The sequence below is a fragment of the Pan troglodytes genome, chromosome 15 (assembly GCF_028858775.2).
Source record: "Pan troglodytes isolate AG18354 chromosome 15, NHGRI_mPanTro3-v2.0_pri, whole genome shotgun sequence".
In the NCBI taxonomy this organism is placed as follows: Eukaryota; Metazoa; Chordata; class Mammalia; order Primates; family Hominidae; genus Pan; species Pan troglodytes.
Window position 1 is genome coordinate 73973916 of NC_072413.2, and position 23081 is coordinate 73996996.

At 39.7% G+C, this 23081-nt stretch overlaps 1 protein-coding gene across 6 annotated transcripts in view; it reads left to right on the forward strand.

The window, feature by feature from the left end:
* The window catches only part of IFT43 (intraflagellar transport 43), a 98513-nt gene that overhangs the window by 30584 nt on the left and 44848 nt on the right, over positions 1 to 23081 (forward strand). For all 6 annotated transcript variants that reach the window (XR_008539053.2, XR_008539052.2, XM_001162208.7 and 3 more), the window contains exon 3: positions 6020 to 6087. Coding sequence is in view for 4 of the 6 variants with exons in the window: in XM_001162208.7 (XP_001162208.2) it covers positions 6020 to 6087 (68 nt within the window). In the remaining 2 variants the exon portion in view is untranslated. The remainder of the gene's footprint in view (positions 1 to 6019; positions 6088 to 23081) is intronic.

A 23081-nucleotide genomic window follows, 5' to 3' on the forward strand; every position in this document is an offset into this window, starting at 1 on the left:
TTGAGGAGACTGTTCTTTCCCTAATATGTTCTAGGTGTCGTTTTCAAAAATCGTTTGGCTAGAAATACATGGATTTATTCCTTGGTTTTCTATTCTCTTCCTTTGATCTATTTGTTTTTATACCAATATTATGCTGTTTTGGTTACTATAGCTTTGTAGTATTATATATTTTGAAGTCAAATAGTGTGATGCCTCCATCTTTGTTCCTTTTGCCCAATGTTGCATTGGCTATTCAGGCCCTTTTGTGGTCCCATATAAATTTTAGGGTTGTTTTTTCTGTTTCTGTGAAGAATATCATGGGTGTTTTGATAGAATTGTATTGAACCTGTAGATTCCTTTGGGTAGTACAGTCATTCTAACAATATTAATTCTTCTGATCCATAAGCATGGGATGTCTATTTGTTTATGTCTTCTTCAATTTCTTTCGTTAGTGTTTTGTAATTTTCGTTGTAGAAGTCTTTCACCTTCTTGGATAAATGTATTCCTAAGTATTTTTTTTGTAGCTATTATAAATGGGATTGCTTTCCTGATTTATTTTTCAACTAGTTTGTTATTGGTGTGTAGAAACACTACTGATTTTTGTGTGTTGATTTCGTATCCTGCAACTTCACTGAATTCATTTATTCATTCTAAGAATTTTTTGATGCAATCTTTAGGTTTTTGTATTTATAAGATCATATCATCTGCAAAGAGGGACAATTTCACTTCCTGTCTAATTTGGATGAGTTTTATTTCTTTCTCTTGACTGATTACTCTGGCTAGAACTTCCAGGACTATGTTAAATAAAAGTGGTGAAAGTGGACATCCTTGTCTTGTTCCAGTTCTTAGAGGAAAAATGTTCAGCTTTTCTCCATTAAGTACGATGTTAGCTGTGGGTTTGTCGTATGTGGCCTTTATGAAGTTGAGGACTGATTTGTTCCTTCTGTGCCTGATTTGCTGAGAATTTTTATTATGAAGGGATGTTCAATCATATCAAATGCTTTTTCTGCATCTATTGAGATGATAATGTGGTTTTTATCCCTCATTCTATTGGTGTTATATATCAGATTTATTGATTTGCTTGTGTTGAACCCTCCTTGCATCCCTGGGATAAATCCCACTTGATCATGGTGTATTATCTTTTTGATGTGTTGTTGGATTCAGTTTGCTCGTATTTTGTTGGGGATTTTTGCATCCTATGTTCATCAGGGATGTTGGCCTATAGTTGTTGTTGTTGTGGTGGTTGTGTCCTTATCTGGTTTTGGTGTCAGAGTAATACTGGCTTTGTAGATGAGTTAGGAAGAATTTCCTCCCATTCAATTTTTGGGAATAGACTGAGAAAAATTGGTGTTTGTTCTTTTAAGTTTGGTAGAATTCAATAGTAAAGCTATCTAGTCTTGGGCTTTTCTTTGTTGGGAGGCTTTTTATTACTGATTCAATCTCATTACTTGTTAGTGGTCTGTTCAGGTTTTCTATTTCTTCCTGGTTCAATCTTGGTAGGTTGTACATGTCCAGGAATTTGTCCATTTCCTCTAGGTTTTCCAATTTATTAGTATATACTTGTTCATAATAGTCTCTTATGATCCTTTGTATTTCTGTGGTATCAGTTGTAATGTCTCTTTTCTAATTTATGATTTTATTTATTTGGGTCTTCTCTCTTTTTTCTTGGTTGGTCTAGCTAGCAGTTTACTAATTTTGTTTATCTTTTCAAAAAACTATCTTTTGTTTCATTGATCGTTTGTATTTTTTTAAGTCTCTATTTTGTTTAGTTCTGCTCTGATCTTTATTATTTCTTTCCTTCTAGTGATTTGGGGTTTGGCTGGTTCCTGCATTTCTAGTTCCCTGAGGTGTGTTGTTAGCTTGTTCATTCAGAATCTTTCCTTTTTTTTTGATGTAGGTATTCATTGCTATACTTCCCTCTTGGCTCTGCTTTTGCTGTATCCCATAGGTTTTTGTATGTTGTGTTTCTGTTTTCATTTGTTTCAAGAAATTTTTTAATTTTCTTCTTAATTTCTTCATTGATCCAGTGGTTGTTCAGGAGCATGTTGTTTAATTTCTATGTATTTGTACAGTTTCCATAATTCCTCTTGTTATTGATTTCTAGTTTTATTCCATTGTCATCTGAAAGATACTTGATATGATTTTGGTTTTTAAAAATGTCTTGACATTTGTTTTGTGGCCTAACATATGGTCTATTCTGGAGAATGTTCCACGTGCTGATGAGAAGAATGTGTGTTCTGTGGCTATTGGATGAAATGTTTAGTAAATGTCTGTTAGTTTCATTTGGTTTAAAGTGCAGTTTAAATTCCCAGTTTTCTTTATTGGTTTTCTGTCTAGATGATCTCTCCAGTGCTGACAGTTGGATGTTGAAGTCACCAGCTATTATTGTATTGGAGTCTATTTAGATCTAATAATATTTGCTTTTTATTATCTGGAGGCTCCAGTGTTGGGTATGTATATATTTAGAACTGTTATATTGATCCCCTTATCATTATAGAATGACCTTCTTTACAGTTTTTGACTTAAAGTCTGTGTTATCTCATGTAAGTATAGCTTCTCCTGCTTGCTTTGGGTTCTTATTTGCAGGAATTTTTTTCCATCCCTTCACTTTTAGTCTATGTGTGTCTTTATAAGTGAAGTAAGTTTCTTATAGGCAGCAAATAGTGATGCTTTTTAATTCAGCCAGCCAGTTTAGTGAGGAGTTTAATCCATTTACATTCAAGGTTATTATTGATGGCTAAGGACTTATTTCTGCCATTTTATTAATTGTTTTCTGGTTGTTTTATATATCCTTTTTTCCTTACTTCCTCTTTTAATTTTTATCATTGCAGTTTGATGGTTTTCTGAAGTGGTAATGTTTGAATTCTTTCTCTTTCCCATTTGTGTATCTGTTCTACTAGTGAGTTTTATACTGTCTTGTGTTTTCATGATGGTATATATTGTTCTTTCACTTCCATATGTAGGACTCCCTTAATAATTTATTGAAGGGCTTGTCAGTGGTGATGAATTCCCTCTGGTTTTGGTTATCTGGGAAGGACTTTATTTCTCCTTCATTTTTGAATAATAGCTTTGCTGGGTATAGTAATCATAGCTGCCTTTTTTTTTTCCTTTCAGCACTTTGAATATATCATCCCAAACTTTCCTGGCCTGTAAGGTTTCTGCTGGGAATTCCCTTTTATGTGACTTGACACTTTCCTCCTGTTGTTTTTTTGAATTTTATCTTTGTCTTTGACTTGACATTTTGATTATAATGTGCCTTGGAGAAGATCTTTTTGAGGTGAATCTATTGTGAGACCTTCAAGCTTCCTGTATCTGAATATCTATATCCCTTTCAAGACTTGAGAAGTTTTCAGCTATTATTGCATTAATAGGTTTTCAATACCTTTGCCCATCTCTTCTTCTGAGACTTCAAAAATTTTAATACTTGTTTTCTTTATGGTGTTGCATATGTCAAGTAGGCTTCCTTTATTCTTTTTTCTTTTTTGTCTGAGTTATTTCAAAAGACCTGTCCTCATGTTCTGAAATTCTTTTTCTCCTGCTTGATCTAGTTTATTGTTGAAGCTCTTGATTGTATTTTTTCTTTCTTTCATTGACTTCTTCAGTTCCAGGATTTCTATTTGGTTCTTTTTTATGATGTCTATCTCTTTATTGACTTTCCCATTCAGATCATGAATCATTTTTCTGATTTGTTTGTACTCTTTTTTTTTTGGAGACGGAATCTCTCCCTGTTGCCAGGCTGGAGTATAGTGGCGCAATCTCAGCTCACTGCAACCTCTGACTTCCTGGTTCAAGTGATTCTCCTGCCTCAGCCTCCTGAGTAGCTAGGATTACAGGCATGCGCCACCACGCCCAGCTAATTTTTGTATTTTTAGTATAGATGGGGTTTCACCATGTTGGCCAGGATGGTCTCTATCTCCTGACCTTGTGATCTGCCCATCTTGGCCTCCCAAAGTGCTGAGATTATAGGCATGAGCCACCGCACCCGGCCTTCTTTGTACTCTTTATCTGTGTTCTCTCATACCTCACTGAGTTTCTTTAATATCATTGTTTTGAATTCTTTTTCATCCATTTCATGGATTTTCTTTTCATTGGGATCTGTTACTGGAGAATTATAGTGTTCCTTTAAAGGTGTCATGTTTCCTTGCTTTTTCATGTTTCCTGTGTTCTTACATTGATACCTGTGTATCTGGTGTAATAGTTGCATCTTCCAGTCTTATGGATTGACTTCCATAGGAAAAGACTTCCCTATAGATGTATCTATAGTGTTGGTAGGGTGGGGTGCTTTGGCTTTGATTCTGGGTGGGTGCAGTGATGTAGTTTTTATATATCTTCAGCTGTAATCAGCATCAGTGGTTATCTATGGGTTCTTTAGTGGCTTAGGCTATAGTTGTTATTGGAGGCTGTGACAAGGCTTTATTGCAAATGGGGATACCAAGTGGGCTGGTCCTTAGGCACCAGTGATAGTGGTGGCAAGCCAGGTATGCTAGTCCCTGGGCCCCCCAGGTGGTGTACATGGGTTCTGGTAATGGTGGATCTGGGCAGGTCAGTCCTTAGGCCTCCAGTGCCTTGCTCAGGTGCCAGGGGTGGCAGTGGTGGGCCAGGTGAGCCAGTCCCCAGGTAGTGCATGTGGGTGGGTGGTGGCTGCAAGCTGGGTAGACTGGCCATCAGGCTTTTGGGAGACATACATGGACACTGGTGGCAGGCAGGGTAGGCCTATTCCCAGGCTCGCAGACTATGCATGGGTGGCAGACAGGGCAGAACGGTCCTTTAGACCCCAGAAAATGTGCACCAGTGGTGGTGGGCAGGGTGGATCCATCCTGTGCCCCTGGGTCATGTGTGTGCTGGCAGTGGTGGTGGTGGGTGGGGTCAGCCTATCCTCAGGCCCCTAGATGGCATACATGGGTGCTAGTGGTGGTGGGGGTTGGAGGCAAGTCAATCCCCAAGCCTCTTAGACACTGTACTCGGTCACTGGCAGCAGTGGCAGGGGTTGGTGTGGGCCTCTTGAGTAGATTTTTAATCCACCCACCAATTTAGTTTATGTCTTCTAAGCAAGTCTCTCTCTTATATCTTTATTTTATTACTTTTCGGTTTATAAAAAGTGGAAGAGGAAAGGAAAATTAAAATTGCCTATAATGGAGTCCCCTGTCAGTCATGTACATATAACTCATTAACACTAAATAGTATATGTTGATAATCATTTCAAAAAATGCATCAAAAGCATATACGTACTGTTTGGTTACATGTTTTTGAAACTTAAAATGTATCAAACTTTCTTATATCATTGGGTTTTGTTATAACATGGCTTTTTGTTATTTGCATAGTATTTTCATGTGTATTTTACCATTTACTTAATTCCTTATTGCTAGCAATTTTGGTTGTTTCTAGCTATTCACTACTCAAAAATAACATTATATTCCTCTCTGATTTTTCCCTTGGGATCAATTTCTGGGATTAGAATTGCTAGGTTAAAAAGTATGAGCATTTTTAAGGCTTTCAATAAACTTTACCAAATAGCCCTCCAGAAACATGGTGCCAATTTATGACTCACCGGGAGGGTATGAAGGAACCCAGATTTTCATAGTAAATTAGAAAGGTTACTGTATTTTTATTCAAAAGGTAGGCTGAATATTGATTGGTGTAGGTGACCTTACCCTCAGCCATTGTGGTGTTTAAACACAAATGTTGGTTGGGCGCAGTGGCTCACGCCTGTAATCCCAGCACTTTGGGAGGCCCAGGTGGGCGGATCACTTGAGGTCAGGAGTTTGAGACCAGCCTGGCCAACATGGTGAAACCCTGTCTCTACTAAAAATACAAAAATTAGCTGTGCGCGGTGGTGGGCGCCTATAATCCCAGCTACTCAGGAGGCTAAGGCAGGAGAATCGCTTGAACCCAGGAGGCGGAGGTTCCAGTGAGCTGAGGTCGCGCCACTGCACTCCAGCCTGGGTGACAGTGAGATTTCATCTCAAAAAATAGAAAATAAAAAATAAAATAAATGCAAATGTTGAGTGAATGTGTTCTTTTGACTTCTCTTTCCTTGTAGACTTCCTCTCCTAAATTACCTCGCTGCCGACAGGGAGGCTGGGCAGGTGATTCCGTGAAGGCTTCGAAGTGAGTACCAGCAGCTCATAAGAGTATGGGTGGGGGTGCACACGGTTGGGGGGACTTTGCTCCTGTGTTGTTTTATTTTTTACAATAGCTTTATTGAGAAAAAATTTATATACCATACAATTCACCCACTTAAAATGCACAATTTAATCATTCTTAATATATTCACAGAGTTGTGCAACCATTAACACAATCAATTTTACAACATTTTCATCACCTCCCCACCAAAAGAAACCCTGTATCTATTAGCAGCCACTTCCCATGTCCCCCCAACCTCTCTAGATCTAGGTGGTTACCAGTCAACTTTCTCTCTCTCTGATTTGCATATTCTGGACATTTTATGTAAATAGAATCTACATTATGTGGTCCTTTATGGCTGGCTTCTCTCACTTGTCATAATGTTTTCAAAGTTTATCCATGTTGTAGCATTCTGTTTTCTTCTTAATTTCCAAAACATAATGGAATTGCCTGTTGGTAACTGCTGATGAACTGTGCGGCATGTCCTCCCCTGACATATATCAGTCATCATTCATAAAGGGGAACAATACAGATGTCCCATCACCCTGCCTAGTTGGTATCTTGTGTTTACTGTAAGCTGGCATGAATATTTATACCATAACCATCTGACATTATCTCATCAGCCTCTCCAGAGCTCCTGGGAAGGCTGGGAAACCTGATGTCACAGTGCATGTGGCAGCACTTTATAAACTGCATAGGGTTCAGTGTGGGGCTGTAGATGGCAGATGCCATTCTCTCTGAGCTGGATGATGTTGGGTAAGGTGTTTACCATGGCTGAGCACCTGGATGGACACATTGATGATCCCTACAGGGTGATTCAAAGACTGAAGGAAATTACATACGTAACAGGAATGTTGCTGTTGTGTTTAGCCCTCCCAGCCTTTCCACAGCTTAGACTAAATGCTGATCCCTGTGGTTCCATATTGAGGGGCGGCAGAGTGTGGTGACAGCCGCAGGTACTGGAGCCAGCTGCCTGGCTTTGAATCCTAACTGTGCCATTTATTATCTCAGAGACCCCAAGCAAGTAATTTAATATCTCTGGTCTCCATTTCTGTATCTCTACAATGGGGTTAAAAATAGTTCTTACTTGAAAGGATCATTGTGAGGATTACATGAATTCGTAGGTGTAAAATATTTAGAAGAGAGACGCATTTAGGAAGCACTTGTAGATGTTGGCTATTATCGTGATGATGATGACTGTTTCTTATCCCCATTCTGTCCTCATAGATAGGCTTTGACCATATTCTTCTCACAGGCATTCTGGCAGGTGGTGATGTTTGTGAGTTGCAGGAGCTTTGGGATCTTTATGGTGCCATAAATGCTTCATATGAAGGGTCGGTTTGGGAGAAGTAATTCCAGATCAAGAAAAGCAATGGTTATTTTGATTATGAAGAATCTTCTTTAATTGTGAACTACATTAAAGCCTTAAGCATAGGAATGTCAGCTTTCCAAAGCTGTAGTATCAGAAGTATTTTTTAAACCTTATGATGTTAAGAATTAGCCAGGGGTGTTCAAGAGAGAGAATACAGTCACAGATTCTTAGTTTCTGTTTCTGGTTGGGCCAGTAAAACCCCTTCTTCATTCCTCTTTTCTGCTTATCACTAGAGACAGAAACTAAAAACTACGGGTTCAGGCTGCTAAAAGCCTAAAATAAAACAAAGCAGAACAACAACAAAATAAGGCAAGTTGGACAAGTTTGAATTAGACATAATCAATGATTGATATCCCCTTGGATTTCTGCCAGCATCTGGGAATGCACATGACCTAGAACAGAAATCTCTGCGAGATCTTCGGCCATCCAGGATAAGCATCCACATCTCAGGGATGGTTTCAGAATTACCTTGTTTTAAATAAGGAGAAAGTATTCCTCAGACTTCTTCCTACGACATACTCTCTCGCATTTCTTCCATGCTTAAACTGGCAGAATTTTCATGCTAAGGTGTGGTAATTAAGTCATCTCTTGTTCTACTTACAGGAAGCAACGTCACAGTAAGATTAAAACCATGGGTATCTGATTCAGACATACCAGGGTTTGAATTCAGATTTCAGCATTTAACTGGCTATGTAAACCTGGGGAAGTTACTTAACCCTGTAAAGTGGCAATAATAATGCCTATTGCAAAGAATTGTTCTGAGTCTTGAACACATAGGAAGAGTACTCAGCATAAAGCTAGTACATAGCTTGTTGCTGCAATTAAGTTATGAATAACAACAGTGCATAAGGAGTAAAGTAATAAGGCAGGTCTCTCTGAGTTTTATGGTTCTAAAACAAAGTGTTAGGTAACACGTGTCCTGTAAATGGCATCTATAGTAGGATGGTGCTGGCTGTCACCTTCAGCCACATTTGTTAGCCTCTGTAGCTGTCAGCACCTTCCAGATGCTTTAAACAGGCTTTGATTATAGTTAGTCTTTGTGATTCTTGAAGTTTGATTCATTGCTTAAATATAGTTATTCTAGGCCAGCCTGACAGAGAATGTGATAATAAGACTGAGACATTTTGCTAGCCTTTACCTTTGGTCTCATTTTATGGATGAAATAAGTGGAGTCATAGATGCCTGTAAGTCAGAAGGAGCAAGTGCTTAATGTCTTTTATTTTAGTTCAGAGTCCAGTTCTAAAGACTGGATTACAAATCATTTCATTCCTTAATCTCTTGCACCAAGTCTTAGATGAAAGATAAAAAAATATATATACCAGTGGGATGGCCAGTGATCGAATTTAACTACTTAAGATATACACGGGAATAGTTTCTCAAAGAATAGTCATTATTCTAGTTTAGAATTTCCTTGAGCAGTTGTTGCCTTCAAAATGGCATATCTTGAAAGATCTCTATGAGGAGAACTACAAAACACTTTTCAAAGAAGTCAGAGATGATACAAACAAATGGAGGAATAGTCCATTTTCATGGACTCAATATTGAGTCCATTCATGAAGACTCAATATTGTTAAAATGACCATACAGGCAAAAGCAACTTATAGATTCAATGCTATTTCTATTAAACTACCATTGACATTCTTCACAGAACTAGAAAAAACTATTTTAAAATTTATATGGAACAAAAAAGGGCCCAAATAGCCAAGGCAATCCTAAGCAAACTAAAACAAAAACAAAAAAACCTGGAGTCATCACACTACCCAACTTCAAACTATACTACAGGGCTACAGTAACCAAAACGGCATGGTACTGGTACAAAAAGAGACACATAGACCAATAGAACAGAATAGAGAACCCAGAAATAAGACCATATACCTGCAACTATCTTCAAACCTGACAAAAACAAGCAATGGGGGAAGGATTCCTTATTCAATAAATGGTGTTGAGATAACTGGCTAGTCATATGCAGAAGATTGAAACTGGACCCTTTCTTTACACTATGTACAAAAATTAACTCAATATGGATAAAAGACTTAAATGTAAAACCCAAAAATATAAAAACTCTGGAAGACAACCTAGGCAATACCATTCTGGACATAGGATTGGGCAAAGATTTCATGATGAAGACACCAAAAGCAATCGTAACAAAAGCAAAAATTGACAAATGGGATCTAATTAAAGTAAAGCACTTCTGCACAGCAAAGGAAACTGTCAACAGAGTGAGCAGACAACCTAGAGAATGGGAGAAAACTTTTGCAAACTATGCATCTGACAAAAGTGTAGTATCTAGCATCTATAAAGAACTTAAATTTACAAGAAAAAAAAATCCCATTAAAAAATGGGCAAAGGATAAACAAACACTTTGTAAAAGAAAGACATACATGCAGCCAACAAGCTCAACATCACTGATCATTAGAGAAATGCAAATCAAAACCACAATGAGATACCATCTTGCACCAGTCAGAATGGCAGTTACTAAAAAGTCAAAAAATATGGCCAGGTGTGGTGGCTCACGCCTGTAATCCCAGCACTTTGGGAGGCCAAGGTGGGTGAATCACCTGAGGTCGGGAGTTTGAGACCAGCCTGACCGACATGGAGAATCCCCATCTCTACTAAAAATACGAAATTAGTGGGGCATGGTGGCACATGTCTGTAATCCCAGCTACTCAGGAGACCGAGGCAGTAGAATTGCTTGAACCTGGGAGGCAGAGGTTGCAGTGAGCTGAGATTGTGCCATTGCACTCCAGCCTGGGCAACAAGAGTGAAACTCAAAAAAAAAAAAAAGTCAAAAAATAACAGATGCTGGTGAGGTTGCGGAGAAAAAGGAACGATTATACAGTGTTAGCGTGAGTGTAAATTAGTTCAGTCATTGTGGAAGACAGTGTGGTGATTCTTCAAAGACCTAGAGACAGAAATACCATTTCACCCAGCAATCCCATTACTGAGTATATACCCAAAATAATATATCATTTTATTATGAAGATACATGTATGTGTATGTTCATTGCAGCACTATTTGCAATAGCAAAGACATGGAATCAACCTTAATGCTCATCAATGGTAGACTGGGTAAAGAAAATGTTGTACATATACACCATGGAATAGTATGTAGCCAAAAAAAAGAACAAGATCATGTCCTTTGCAGGAACATGGATGGAGCTGCAGGCCACTATCCTTAGCAAACTAATGTAGGAACAGAAAACCAAACACTGTATGTTCTCACTTGTAAGTGGAAGCTAAATGATGAGAACCCATGGACACATAGAGGAGAACAACACACATTGGGGCCTTTTGAAAGGTGGAGGGTGGGAGGTCGGAAAGGATCAGGAAAAATAACTATTGGGTACTAGGCTTAATGTCAGGGTGATGAAATAATTTGTACAACAAACCCCTGTGACACAAGTTTACCTGTATAACAAACCTGCACATGTACACCTGAACTTAAAAGTTAAAAAAAAACAAAATACCATTATTAAAAATATTTACTTCCAATTTTTTCCACCCTCTCCTCCCACTTTTTTCTCCCTCCCCCTTCCCCAACACCCCCCCCCACACACTTTTTTTCCCAAACCTGAAAATAAGTTGTAGGTGTCATGACATTTCACCCCTAAATACTTTAGCATGCATCTCTCAAGATTAATGACATTCTCGGCCGGGCGCAGTGGCTCACACCTGTAATCCCAGCACTTTGGGAGGCCGAGGCGGGTGGATCACGAGGTCAGGAGATCGAGACCATCCTGGCTAACACAGTGAAACCCCGTCTCTACTAAAAATGCAAAAAATTAGCTAGGTGTGGTGGCAGGTGCCTGTAGTCCCAGCTACTCGGGAGGCTGAGGCAGGAGAATGGTGTGAACCCAGGAAGCGGAGCTTGCAGTGAGCCGAGATTGTGCCACTGCGCTCCAGCCTGGGCAACAGAGTGAGACTGTCTCAAAAAAAAAAAAAAAAAGATTCATGACATTCTCTACAGTATCACAGTATCACTCAGTCACTCATACCTAAGACATTTCATAGTGGTTTAATAATATTTAATATATAGTTTATATTTGAATATTCCCCTTTGTTCCCCCAGATGTCTTTTATAACTCCAGGATCCAATCAGCTCAAATATTGTGTTTCGTAGTTGTCTTTTTAGTCTCTCTTGATGTAAACTAGTCCTCACCTTTCCCCATTCCCCACCAAGACATTGACTATTTTGAGGAATCCAGGCCAGTTGTGTTGTAGAATGTCTCACATTCTGGGTTTCTCTAACTGATTCTTCATGATAAGATTCAAGTTAAAGGTTGTTGACCAGAACAGGTGATCATGTGTCCTTAGCTTATCAAATTAGGAGGCATGTGACATCAGCTGATCCCTTGGTTGGCATTACAAAGTTTTATCACTTGGTCTAGGTGGTGACCACTAGATCTCTCCATTGCAAAGGTTCTTTTTTTCCTTTATAAATAATTAGTAATTGGGGTACCGCTTTGAATCCTGTTCACCCACAGTCTTTCACCTGGTTTTAGCGTCCATTAATGGATCCTTGCCTGAATCAGTTATTATATCAGGGATTGCAAAATTTTAACTCTCTAATTCTACCATTCTATATTAATTGCTTGGAGTTTTCCTATAAAGAAGAATTTACGCTCTCTCCTTTTTCTTTTTCTATTGCTTTCTGTCTTTAAAATCATGGACTCATGGATTTTAAAAAAATCTGTTTTATTTTAGATTCAGGAGATACATGTGCAGGTTTGTTACAGGGGTATGTTGCATGATGCTGAGGTTTGAGCTTCTATTGATCCTGTCACTCAGACAGTGAACACAGTACCCAATAGGAAGCTTTTCAGTCCTTGACCGCAACCCCTTTTGGAGTCCCCATTGTCTGTTGTTCCCTCCTCTATGTCTATATGTGCCCAGGATTTAGCTCCTACTTATAAGTGAGACCTCTAATATTTGGTTTTCTGTTTCTGCATTTGTTTGCTTAGGATAATGACCTCCAGCTATATCCATATTGCTGCAAAGGATTTGATTTCATTCTTTTAAATGGTTGCATAGTATTCTATGGTATATATATATCACATTTTCTTTATCCAGTCCACCGTTGATGGACACCTAGTTTGATTCCATGTCTTTCCTCTTGTGAACAGTGCTACGATGAATATACGTTTGCAAGTGTCTTTTTGATAGAATGATTTATTTTCCTTTGGGTATGTATATACCACCCAGTGATGGGATTGCTGGGTCAAATGGTAGTTCTATTTTCAGTTCTTTGAGAAATCTCCAAACTGCTTTCCACAGTGGCTAAACTAATTTACATTCCCACCAACAGTGTGTAAGCATTCCTTTTTTTCAGAAGCCTCACCAACATCTGTTATTTTTTGACTTTTTAACAATAGCCATTCTGACAGGTGTGAGATGGTATCTCATTGTGGCTTCAATTTGCATTTCTCTGATAGTGATGTTAAGCATTTATTCATATGTTTGTTGGCTGCTTGTATGTCTTCTTTTGAGAAGTGTCTGTTCATGGCCTTTGCCCACTTTTTAATGGGGTTATTTTTTTCTTGTTGATTTGTTTAACTTCCTTATAGATTCTGGATATTAGTCCTTTGTCAGATGCATAGTTTGCAAAAATTTTCTCCCATTCTTAGGTTATTTGTTTACCCTGTTGATAGTTTCTCTTGCTGTGCAGAAGCTTGTTAATTTAATTAGATCCCACTTGTCAATTTTTCCTTTTGTCACAGTTGCTTTTGAGGACTTGGTTATAAATTCTTTGCCAAAGCTGACATCCAGAAGGATATTTCCTAGGCTTTCTTCTAGGATTTTTATAGTTCGAGATCTTACATTTAAGTCGTTGATCCATCTTGAGTTAATTTTTCTTATATAGTGATAGGAAGGGGTCCAGTTTCATTCTTTTACATATGGTTAGCTAGTTTTCCCAGCACCATTTATTGAATAGGATGTCCTTTCCCTGTTGCTTATTTTTGTTGACTTTGCCACAGATTGGTTGGTTGAAGGTATGCTGTTATAGTTCTAGATTTTCTGTTCTATTCCATTGGCCTCTGTGCCTATTTTTGTACTTTTTTTATTTTTTATTTTATTTTATTTTATTTTATTTTATTTTATTTGAGACAGGATCTTTCTCTGTTGCCCAGGCTGGAGTGCAGTGGTGCAATCATAGTTCACTGTAACCCAGACTCCTGGGCTCAAGTGATTCTCCTGCTTCAGCCTCCCCAGTAGCTAGGACTGCAGGCATGCACCACAATGCCTGGCTAATTTTTTTAAATTCTTATTTTTGTAGAGCTGTGGTCTCACTGTGTTGCTGAGGCTGGTCTCAAACTCCTGGCAATCGTCCTACTTTGGCCTCCCCAAGTGCTGATATTATAGCCATGAACTATTGCACCCAGCTGGACTCATGGATTTGTATTGTTCATTGTGTTATAATTCATTTCCATCATCACCGTTTTTTTTTCTATAATACTAATGATTATTAGTGCTCAGATTGTCCCATGTTTGGCCAGGGAGAACTTTGAGATGGCTCTTATGCTTTTGTGCTTTATTAGTATTAGAGTACATGCTTGCTTTTCAACGCAGCAAGATATTCCAGAATAAATTTGTATTTTCCATGTTTAGTCCAGGAGTCAGCTACTTCTCCAAGGACTCCTGGGTCCTTTTGGTGGAGAATAGTTATAGAATTCACGGTCTATATACACACTGCCCATTGCTATTGGATATCTTTGCTTCTAGGCTCTTTTAGTAGGTAGAACTAGGAAACATTTTTAAAAATACGCTCTATCCTGTAACACACATAAAGTAGTTTTACAGTTACTATACTAATGTCATTATCAAAAACAAACTTCCTAAGTAAAACTCAAGATTTCTTTGTGGTTCTTTCTGTCCTTAGAATATATCACACTAAGGTTCAGGATACTGTTTTCAGAAGTTATTTGAATTATTTCTCATACAGGTTAAGATATCAATTTAATACACAATTACATTCACTTGTTTCTGTCTGTGTTCAATTTTAAGGTTTTTAAAAATCCTTTTTATTCAATTTACTTTTGAATATGTAGAACATTTACACCAATCAATAGTTAAAATTGTATAGAAAGATATATTCAGTGATGTCTCACTCCCATCCTTATCATCCCCTCCACCTCATTCCCGTCCATCCCATATAGGTAGTTTCTTTATTAGTTTCTGGTTTATCTTTCCTATACTTCTTTTTGGAAAAGTAAACATATGTGTATATATATATAATTATATATACATACATAAAAATTATATATATTACATATATAATATATAAAAATTATATAATATACATATATAAATTATATATGTATATATAAGTTTTTATATTTCTCCTCCTTTGTTTCTATATCCTAGGTGTCAGTGAACTATGGCCCACAGGCCAGCTGCCTATTTTTATAAAGTTTTATTGGAATACAGCCACACCCTTTCATTTTAAAAATTGAGATTGCTGATCCACGTGGAATTTATTTTGGTGTATGGTTTTACTTTTTTCTAAATGGCTATTGTCCCAGCACCACTTATTTAAAAATCCATCTTTCTCTAGTGATTTGAGAAGCCACCTTTATCGTATTCTAAATCTTTGTACTTACCCGAGTCTGCTTTTGGATGCATTATTCTGTGCCAGTGGTGTCTCTATTCCTAGGCTATTATGTAGCATGCTGTTTTACTTATAGACCATAACAATCATTTTTAGTGTTAAGCGAAAACAAGAAGGTGACGCAGAAATGCAGGTCTCATCTACTAATGTGAATCTTATGGAGGAGCTTTGTTTTCCTAAATTATTAGGGGATTTTAGTACTTGTCATATCTGGAATTTATTTTGAAATAAGAAAATAAGACAAATCCTGTCTGCTTCTTAGAGAACAAAAGATTATCACAAGTATTCATTCCTCAGTGAAAATATTAAAGATTTTTCCAGATCAAATCCATTTCCTCTTGGAGAAAGAAGCTTTTCCTTGTCACCTGTTACTTTCTGAGGTATTCACTTGCTTGGCTTTTCAGTCTGTGGCCTGGTTCTGACCCCTCGAAATGTTGGAGTTCCCAGGGCTCTTCCTCTAACCTTCTCTCTTCTCTGTCAACACTCAATTTCTGCATGATCTCAACCCAGTCTCAGGTTTGACTATCGTCTACGCAGTGATGACTCCAGAATTTATGTTTATATTTCCAGCCCAGTTCTCCTCCTGGACAGCCATTTGCCTGCTTGATGTTTTCCACTGGAATATGCAACACAAACCTGACACATCCAAATTAGTCTTCTAATTTCAACCCCTTCTACCCCCTCCCCTAATCGTGCCTCCAAAGTCATCCCTAGATCTCGGTAAGTGGTGACTCTTATCTTCCTAATTGCTCAGATTGTAAACTTTGGAATTATCCTGGCCTCCTCTCTTTATATCACCCTATTCAGTCTGTCAGCAAACCCTGTTAGGTCTACTGTTGAAATACATCTGTTGTCTGAACTGCCAGCACCTGGCTGCAGCCACCATCATTTCTTGCACTGGCTTAAGTGAGAACTTCCTGACGAGGCTCCCTCTGTGTTATCTCTGCATAACCAGAGTGACTCTTTTAAAACATCAGTGCAAACCTTTTACTTGTATACTCAGAACCCTGCAGTAGCATGCCAACCAGTCAAAGTAAAACCCAAAGTCCTTACCATGGCTTACAAGGTCCTACCTTACCTCACTTTACATAAAGTAGCACCCCTCATCGCTCTGTGGTCCCCATTGCCTGCTTTATTTACTGCCACCTGACATATCCACATGCATGCATACATATTCTCTTTTTCTATCTGCTGCAATGTAAGCTCTATGAGAGGAGACACACTCTCTTATTTACATACCCCCAGTCTCCTGCACAGTGCCTAGTCCATAATAAGCACTCGGTGACTATTTATTGAACATATGAATGATCAGATCAGTATTTTTAAACAGTCACTTTACTTTCAGTGTGGAAGGTGGAGAGCTGAAAGGCTGGAAGACCTGTTGGGATAAGAGCCTAAACCAGGGCCATGTTGTGAGGATGGAAAGGAAAGATGATGTGGAGACATTTTGGAGGTAGAGTTAATAGAAATACCAGTGGTTGGATGTGCGGCAGAGGGAGGAGTTGAAGGTCACTGCAAGGAGCCCCACTTAGGTGTCTGGTTGGGTCATGGTGCTATAAGAGAGGGAAGGCAGGAGAGACCTGATTTAGGAGCTGATGGTGGGACATGTGGGTAATTTCCACAGCTCAAGAGTCTAAAAGTGAGGTCAAAAAAGAGATGCACTTTGAGTCATCTACAAAAGTAGGAGAAGACAAGGACAGATCCTTGGATTTGGCTGTTTGGAGGTTACAAGGGGCCTTTGAGAAAGTGGTTACAGTCATTTGCATTGGAGCCCAAGCCAGATTGCAGTAGACTGAAGAGGAAGCGGGACATGAGGAAGTGGCCAGTAATATAGGATACTATGAAAAAAGGAAAGGGATGGAACAGTATTTGGAAGAAGAGTCTAGAGTAAGAATCATGTCTGCAATATTCGAGGAAAGAGTAACTAGAAATGAAGTAGGGGGTTAACTGATGTAGCAGGATACTGGAGGGATAGGATAAGACCTTCCAGGAGAGATTGATTGACCTTGGACAGGAGGAAGTAGGGCGGATAGTTTTCCTCCAAAACAGACGGAGCTTGGAAAGGCTGGGTAAGTTATTGAGGAGGGTTGAGGGGAATGGGGACTTTAGAGAATTTCCTTTTGGTTTGGCTTCTTTTTTTTTCCATTTTTCAAAGTGGGAAGACAGACTGACTGTTGAGATTGTTGAGGCAAAGGAGAGTGGCATCTTGAAGTCAAGTAGAGCAGATTTAAAACAGAAAAAGAGGCTGATGAGGGGTAAGAGAGGCAACTTTCGAGCTTTGAGGACCTACCTCATTAAGGTTGGAAACATGAGCTCCTACCATTTGCTGGATACTCTAGTGAGTACCAGAGTGGAAGATATACTTCCTGTCCCGCAAGAGCTCAAATTCTAATTTAGGAGACATTTTCATCCACAAAAATCAGGAATGGCAAAAGGAGCATATTGGCAGAAGGTGCACATAGTAAGTGAGGAACAAATGAATGAGTAACACTGGTGATGGGATATCAGAAGAGAGAGTAATCATTATGGTCAGGGAGTGTCTTATAGCGGAGATAGGAGTCAAGCTGGGTGAAGTTTGATGGTCAGAACAGGATCATGAAGAAGGCATTTTGGTTTAAGATCTGGTGTTGTGAGAGTGATAGTAACTTTATTGTCAGTCTAGTTACAGCAGAGAATTGACCCCGGAAAATAGCGTATTCACCTTAAATTCTTTTTGGGTGATAATAACAATGGCATTGTGCTAGATACTTGTCTTAATTTGGCTGCTATAACAAGTTACTGTATATGGGGAGGTTTAAACAACAAACCTTTATTTCTCATGATTCTGGAGGCTGGAAATCTGAGATCAGGGTGCCATTGTGGTTGGGTTCTTGGTGAGGACCATTTTCCTAGTTACGTCCTTAAGTGTCTTTTCTTGGTATGTGCATGTAAGGAGTGAGATTTTATGTCTCTTCCTTGTCCCCATCATGAGGGCTCCACCCTCATAATCTCATCTAAACCTAATCAGCTCTGAAAGTCCCACCTCCAACCACCATCCCATTGGGGATTAGGATTTCAACATAAGAATTTTGGGGAGACACAAATATTCAGTCCGTGGCAGCACCTTATATGTGCGTTACACCAACTCTGTTGGGTAGATTCTGTTCAATAAGCTAGGTATCCCTGTGCAAAGAAGGTAGGAGGAAAGTGTCACCAGTGAGAAGTAGAAGGGCTGTTTATGAATCTGACTGAGGAGCTCATAGCTAAGGAATATGAGTTTCTGGGATACCTTGGCTTTATTTGCATAACACTGCCCAGGATAGAGAACAGAACATGTGTCAGCCACCTCACTGGCTAGATATGTTGGGTGCCAGGGCTCCATTGCTCATCCCTGAGCCACAGAAAGGGCCAAGTTCAGGAATTGCCTGGGGCCTGGGATCACTACCAGTCCCTTCCCCTTGGCGTCAGAGTCATAGCTATGCCAGAGATTGCATCTTGGAGCTGTCCTTAGCTCTGAAGTTGCCCGAGGTAGGACACTTATGGTGGGTCACTGACTTCGCCATGGGGAATAGAGCTGAAGAGAGAAAGCCAACTTGGTAAAGAGAGGAAGGAAAGGTAGTTTGATTAAGTTTTGTCTCAAAGTTTCTGTTTTTGGGTTTGTCCCTGCATTGATCTGCAAGGGAATGAGGCAAGTAATGGCCCCTCAGGGACTTTCAGGACTTTGCTCTCAATGTCAGCCGTCATTTTCAATCACCCTCTCCCTCCCAGCCATTAATTTTGGCCCAGGATCATGGGGACTTGTCCATCTATCACTCCTAATTGACACTAAATGATCTGTCAGTTTATTGATGAACGGCAGGAGTGGAATTGTCACAATATATTTTACTTTCTAACAACTCCTCCTGACAATTTTACCTTGTCCATCTCACTCTCCTCACATAAATCTCCATTGGCTGCTCATTCCTTCTCATGGGCTGTTCTGGTGCCAGCCACTTCCACACCATCTGCACGCATCAAGGACATCAAGATGGCGGTAGAACTGCTGTGTGCTGGTCCCGAGGTTATCCCCCTTCCCTCCTCCTCCTCTCTTTCTCTCTCTCTCTTTTTTAATGGCATAGATGTTCCAAGAATACTAAAGGGCTTCTGTCCTCTCCCTTTATGTCATTGCCATACCAGAATCTTTTTGCTTCCCTTTAGCGGCAAGTAGTTGCTTCCTATTAGGCTAAAAAGTGTGAAAAGCAAAAACTCATGGAGCCAGAGGGCTCCTAGATCTGTAAGCACAGTTGCAAACATACGTTCTGTCCTTTTAAACCGGCTCTGTTATAGGCTGTCCATCCCCATAGAAGTCAATTTCCCAGAAAGGTGTCACAGAGGGAAGGTTAGCTGGAGCTGCCCAGCTGGTGTGCCATGTGCTGCACCGTGGGTGCCAGTATGCCATGATGTGGGCACTCCCTGCCTGTGGGGTAGACCTAGCCAAGGCCCCTAGGCTGGTCACCTGTGGCCATGAGAAGTCTCATCTGTCCACCCATTTATGTGTTATTTTTAATTGCTTCATGTCTTGAAAAAGACAGGGAAGTACTATGTCAGACATATATAAGGGCACACAGTTATTTAGTCTCAAGAAGATATACCTATGGATGTGAACACGCTTTATCCTATATGAGGCCAAGGATGAGTAGAAAAGCTTGACGATATATAAATAATAAATAATGCAATTGATTCCCTTCCTCATACCTTTCCTGCTGCTGCTGGAGATCATTTTTATTAATTGATAAGGACTGTTTTTGTTTGTTAACCATCATGACATTAGGATGCATATCAAAATTAATAATTCCTTAATGTCATCTGATATCCAGGTCATATTGAGTTACTTCCATTGTCTCAAAAATGTGTTTTATAGGTGGATTGTAAACAGAACAAATCAAGATCCATGTATTGTATTTAGCCATTTCCTTCCTTCCTTCCTTCCTTCTTTCTTTCCTTCCTTCCTTTTTTTCGTTTGTTTGTTCGTTCGTTTGTTCTTTTGTTCTTTCGTTCTTTCTTTCTTTCTTTCTTTCTTTTTTTTTTTTTTTTTGGTGGAGTCTCACTCTCTTGCCCAGCCTATAATGCAGTGGTGTGATCTCGGCTCACTGAGTCTCCGCCACCCAGGTTCAAGCAATTCTCCCACCTCAGCCTCCCAAGTAGCTGAAACTACAGGCGCACGCCACCACACCTGGCTAATTTTTGTATTTTTAGTAGAGACAAGGTTTTGCCATGCTGGCCAAGCTGGTCTTGAACTCCTGACCTCAGGTGATCCTCCTGTCTCGGCCTCCCAAAGTGCTGGGATTACAGGCGTGAGCCACCATGCCTGGCCTAGTTGTTATATTTCTATAGTCTCTCTTTTATTCTGCAACAATCACCACCCCCCTATGTTTTCCCAATGCCATTGATCTTCTCTTCCTCCCTCCCTTCCTTCCTTCCCTCCCTCTGTCCCTCCCTCCCTCCTTCTTTTTTAGAAACAGGATCTTGCTCTGTTGCTCAGGCTAGAGTGCAGTGGCACGATCATAGCTCACTGCAACCTTGAACTCCTAGGCTCAAGTGATACTCCTGCCCCAGCCTCCCGATTAGCTAGGACAGGTGCACGCCACCATGCCTGGCTAAATGTTTAAAAATTTTTTGGAGAGACAAGGTCTTGCTGTGTTGCCTAGGTGGCCATGATGATTTCCTTTTTTAAAGAAACTTGTCCTGTAGAATTTCCCACATTCTGGATGTGGTCTGTTGCTTCCTAGTCATGGTGTTTAACTTGTTTCTCTGTCCCTCATATTCCCTGTTAAACTGATAGTTAGGTGTAGCTCTAACTGGGAGTTCCATTTAGGCCCAGTTTTGGCAGGAATACTTTGTAGGTGATGCCGTGTACATCCCACTGTATTGCCTTGAAGGCACAGGTATGAGAAGGCACAGGTGTCCGTCCGGTCATTCCACTTTCAGCCTGTGATTGACCAGTGGGGGCAGGGCTGTGTGAGTCTCCATTTTATAGCCCCCATCAGACTCCCCTCTCATGGTTGTAGCATCCATTGCTCATAGTTGCTAGAGCCATGATTTCATTCAAGGTTGTCAAGTGATGACTGTCTAACTTCCATTTATTAACAGAAATTCTTCTGTAATGAACTCTTACCAGCTACTTGGCTGCTTGAAATACATTTTATACTTGTAACCCTACCTTTTTCTCTTAGTATTTTTATTTTAAAAAATTTCAAACCTATAGAAAAGTTGCAGTATTAGTACAGCAAACACCCATGCACACTTTTACCTTGAACAACCAGTTGTTAATATTTGCCTAAATGTGGCTTTTCCCTCATTCTCTGTTTTTTTTTAAATTTTATTGAACTGATTAAGAGCTGCAGCTGCCTTTGCCTTTGCATTACTATTAATAGTAACAAGCAAGTAGTTACTATGCAAGAGATATTTGTCTATTTTGTTTGCATCTGGGTCTGTAGGGCTTGGAACACATAGGTGCTCCATACATATTTGATCAATGAGTAAATTTGGGGCATTTCTTACAGAGCTCTAATAATTGAAAAGGGTGTCCCTGGTAGGATGAGGCAGCTCTGATTTCCAGTAAAGTAAAAGGACTTAATCCTTGACCTTCAGATTTTCATTGGTAAACACAATTTTGCTCATTTGGTTTTCAAGAAACACAAAACAAAATTAGAAGTATTGAGAATTGATTTTTCCCTTGCTACCCTCAGCCGCAAAGAACCCGGAATCAGTATGGCATGACCGGAGTCCTGGGCAACGTGGGTTCTTAACTGTCAGTCAGGTACCAGAAATGAGTGTCCAATATTGGGTAAAATCAGATGGGGCTGTTGCATGTGAGATGGTTGAGAAGGGAAGGTCTTAGGGAGTTAATTGTGCTCCCATTTCCAGTGGCTGTGCCTAGAGTTTAGAGGCTATGTCTCTATTTCTGTGGTTTTTGGAGATGCTCGTGTGAACTCTCTGCTTGGATCTCTGTCTCAATTTCACCGTCATGCATTTTGCCCTGCATAGATGCTTTGCTTTCACGTGCCTTCCAAGATATGGTCAGTTTAGAAAGGATGGCTTTAGGACCATGTGACATCATATCTTTTTAATGTACATCTTAGATTTGTTTATTCTAGGTAGGCTCCCCAAAGTGTAATTTTTTGCTTTGCTCTCAGAGCCTGGACAGAAAGATGATAGAGGAAGAGCTAGATAAGTTTTTATTTTCATGAACTTAGAGAATCCACAGTTATTTTGAAAAATTGGGATTCAGTTGCATTGTTTATTATAGGAAATCATAGATGTTCAGCAAGATGAATAGCCCCCCAGACTGTGTACATCGAAATAACTAGGGAAAAATAATTATCCCCATTGAAGTAGGGAAAGTGTGAGATGTGTCACACTCATTCTATCTTTAGGCCTTTCCTATCTTCACACATTTGTATTATTTTGGTAGATTTCATTTGTTCTGGTAGCTGGCGGGTGGGGAGGAATGAGAATAATGGATGGGTCATGGTGGAACAGCTCATCTGTGGAGCCTGTTCCCTGTTAAACTGATAGTTAGACCTCGCTCTAACTGGTGGTCGCATTTGGGCCTGGTGTCCTTTCCTACTCAGCCCCTGAAATGTGTACAGTGAGGTGGGTACTTCCTGAAAGTCACTGTTCATGGGCACAGATGTAAAAGTAAGCATTTGTTCATTCTGTGGACCCTTGTCCAGCACAGGCACACAGGTCTAATGTTAGACACAACCCCTTTTTGTAATGGTATGTTGCATTTTTTTTTTTCTTTTTTTAGACAGGGTCTCATTCTGTTGCCCAGGTTGGAGGGTGGGGATGTGATCATAGTTCACTGTAATCTCAAACTCCTGAGCTCAAGCTGTCCTCCTGCCTCAGCCTCCTCAGTAGCTGGGACTACAGGTACTCCTGCGTAGTTGAGACTACAGGCGTGTGCCACCACACTCGCCACGTTTTTAAATTTTTTGTAGAGTTGAAGTCTTGCTATGTCACTGAGGCTGGTTTTGAATTC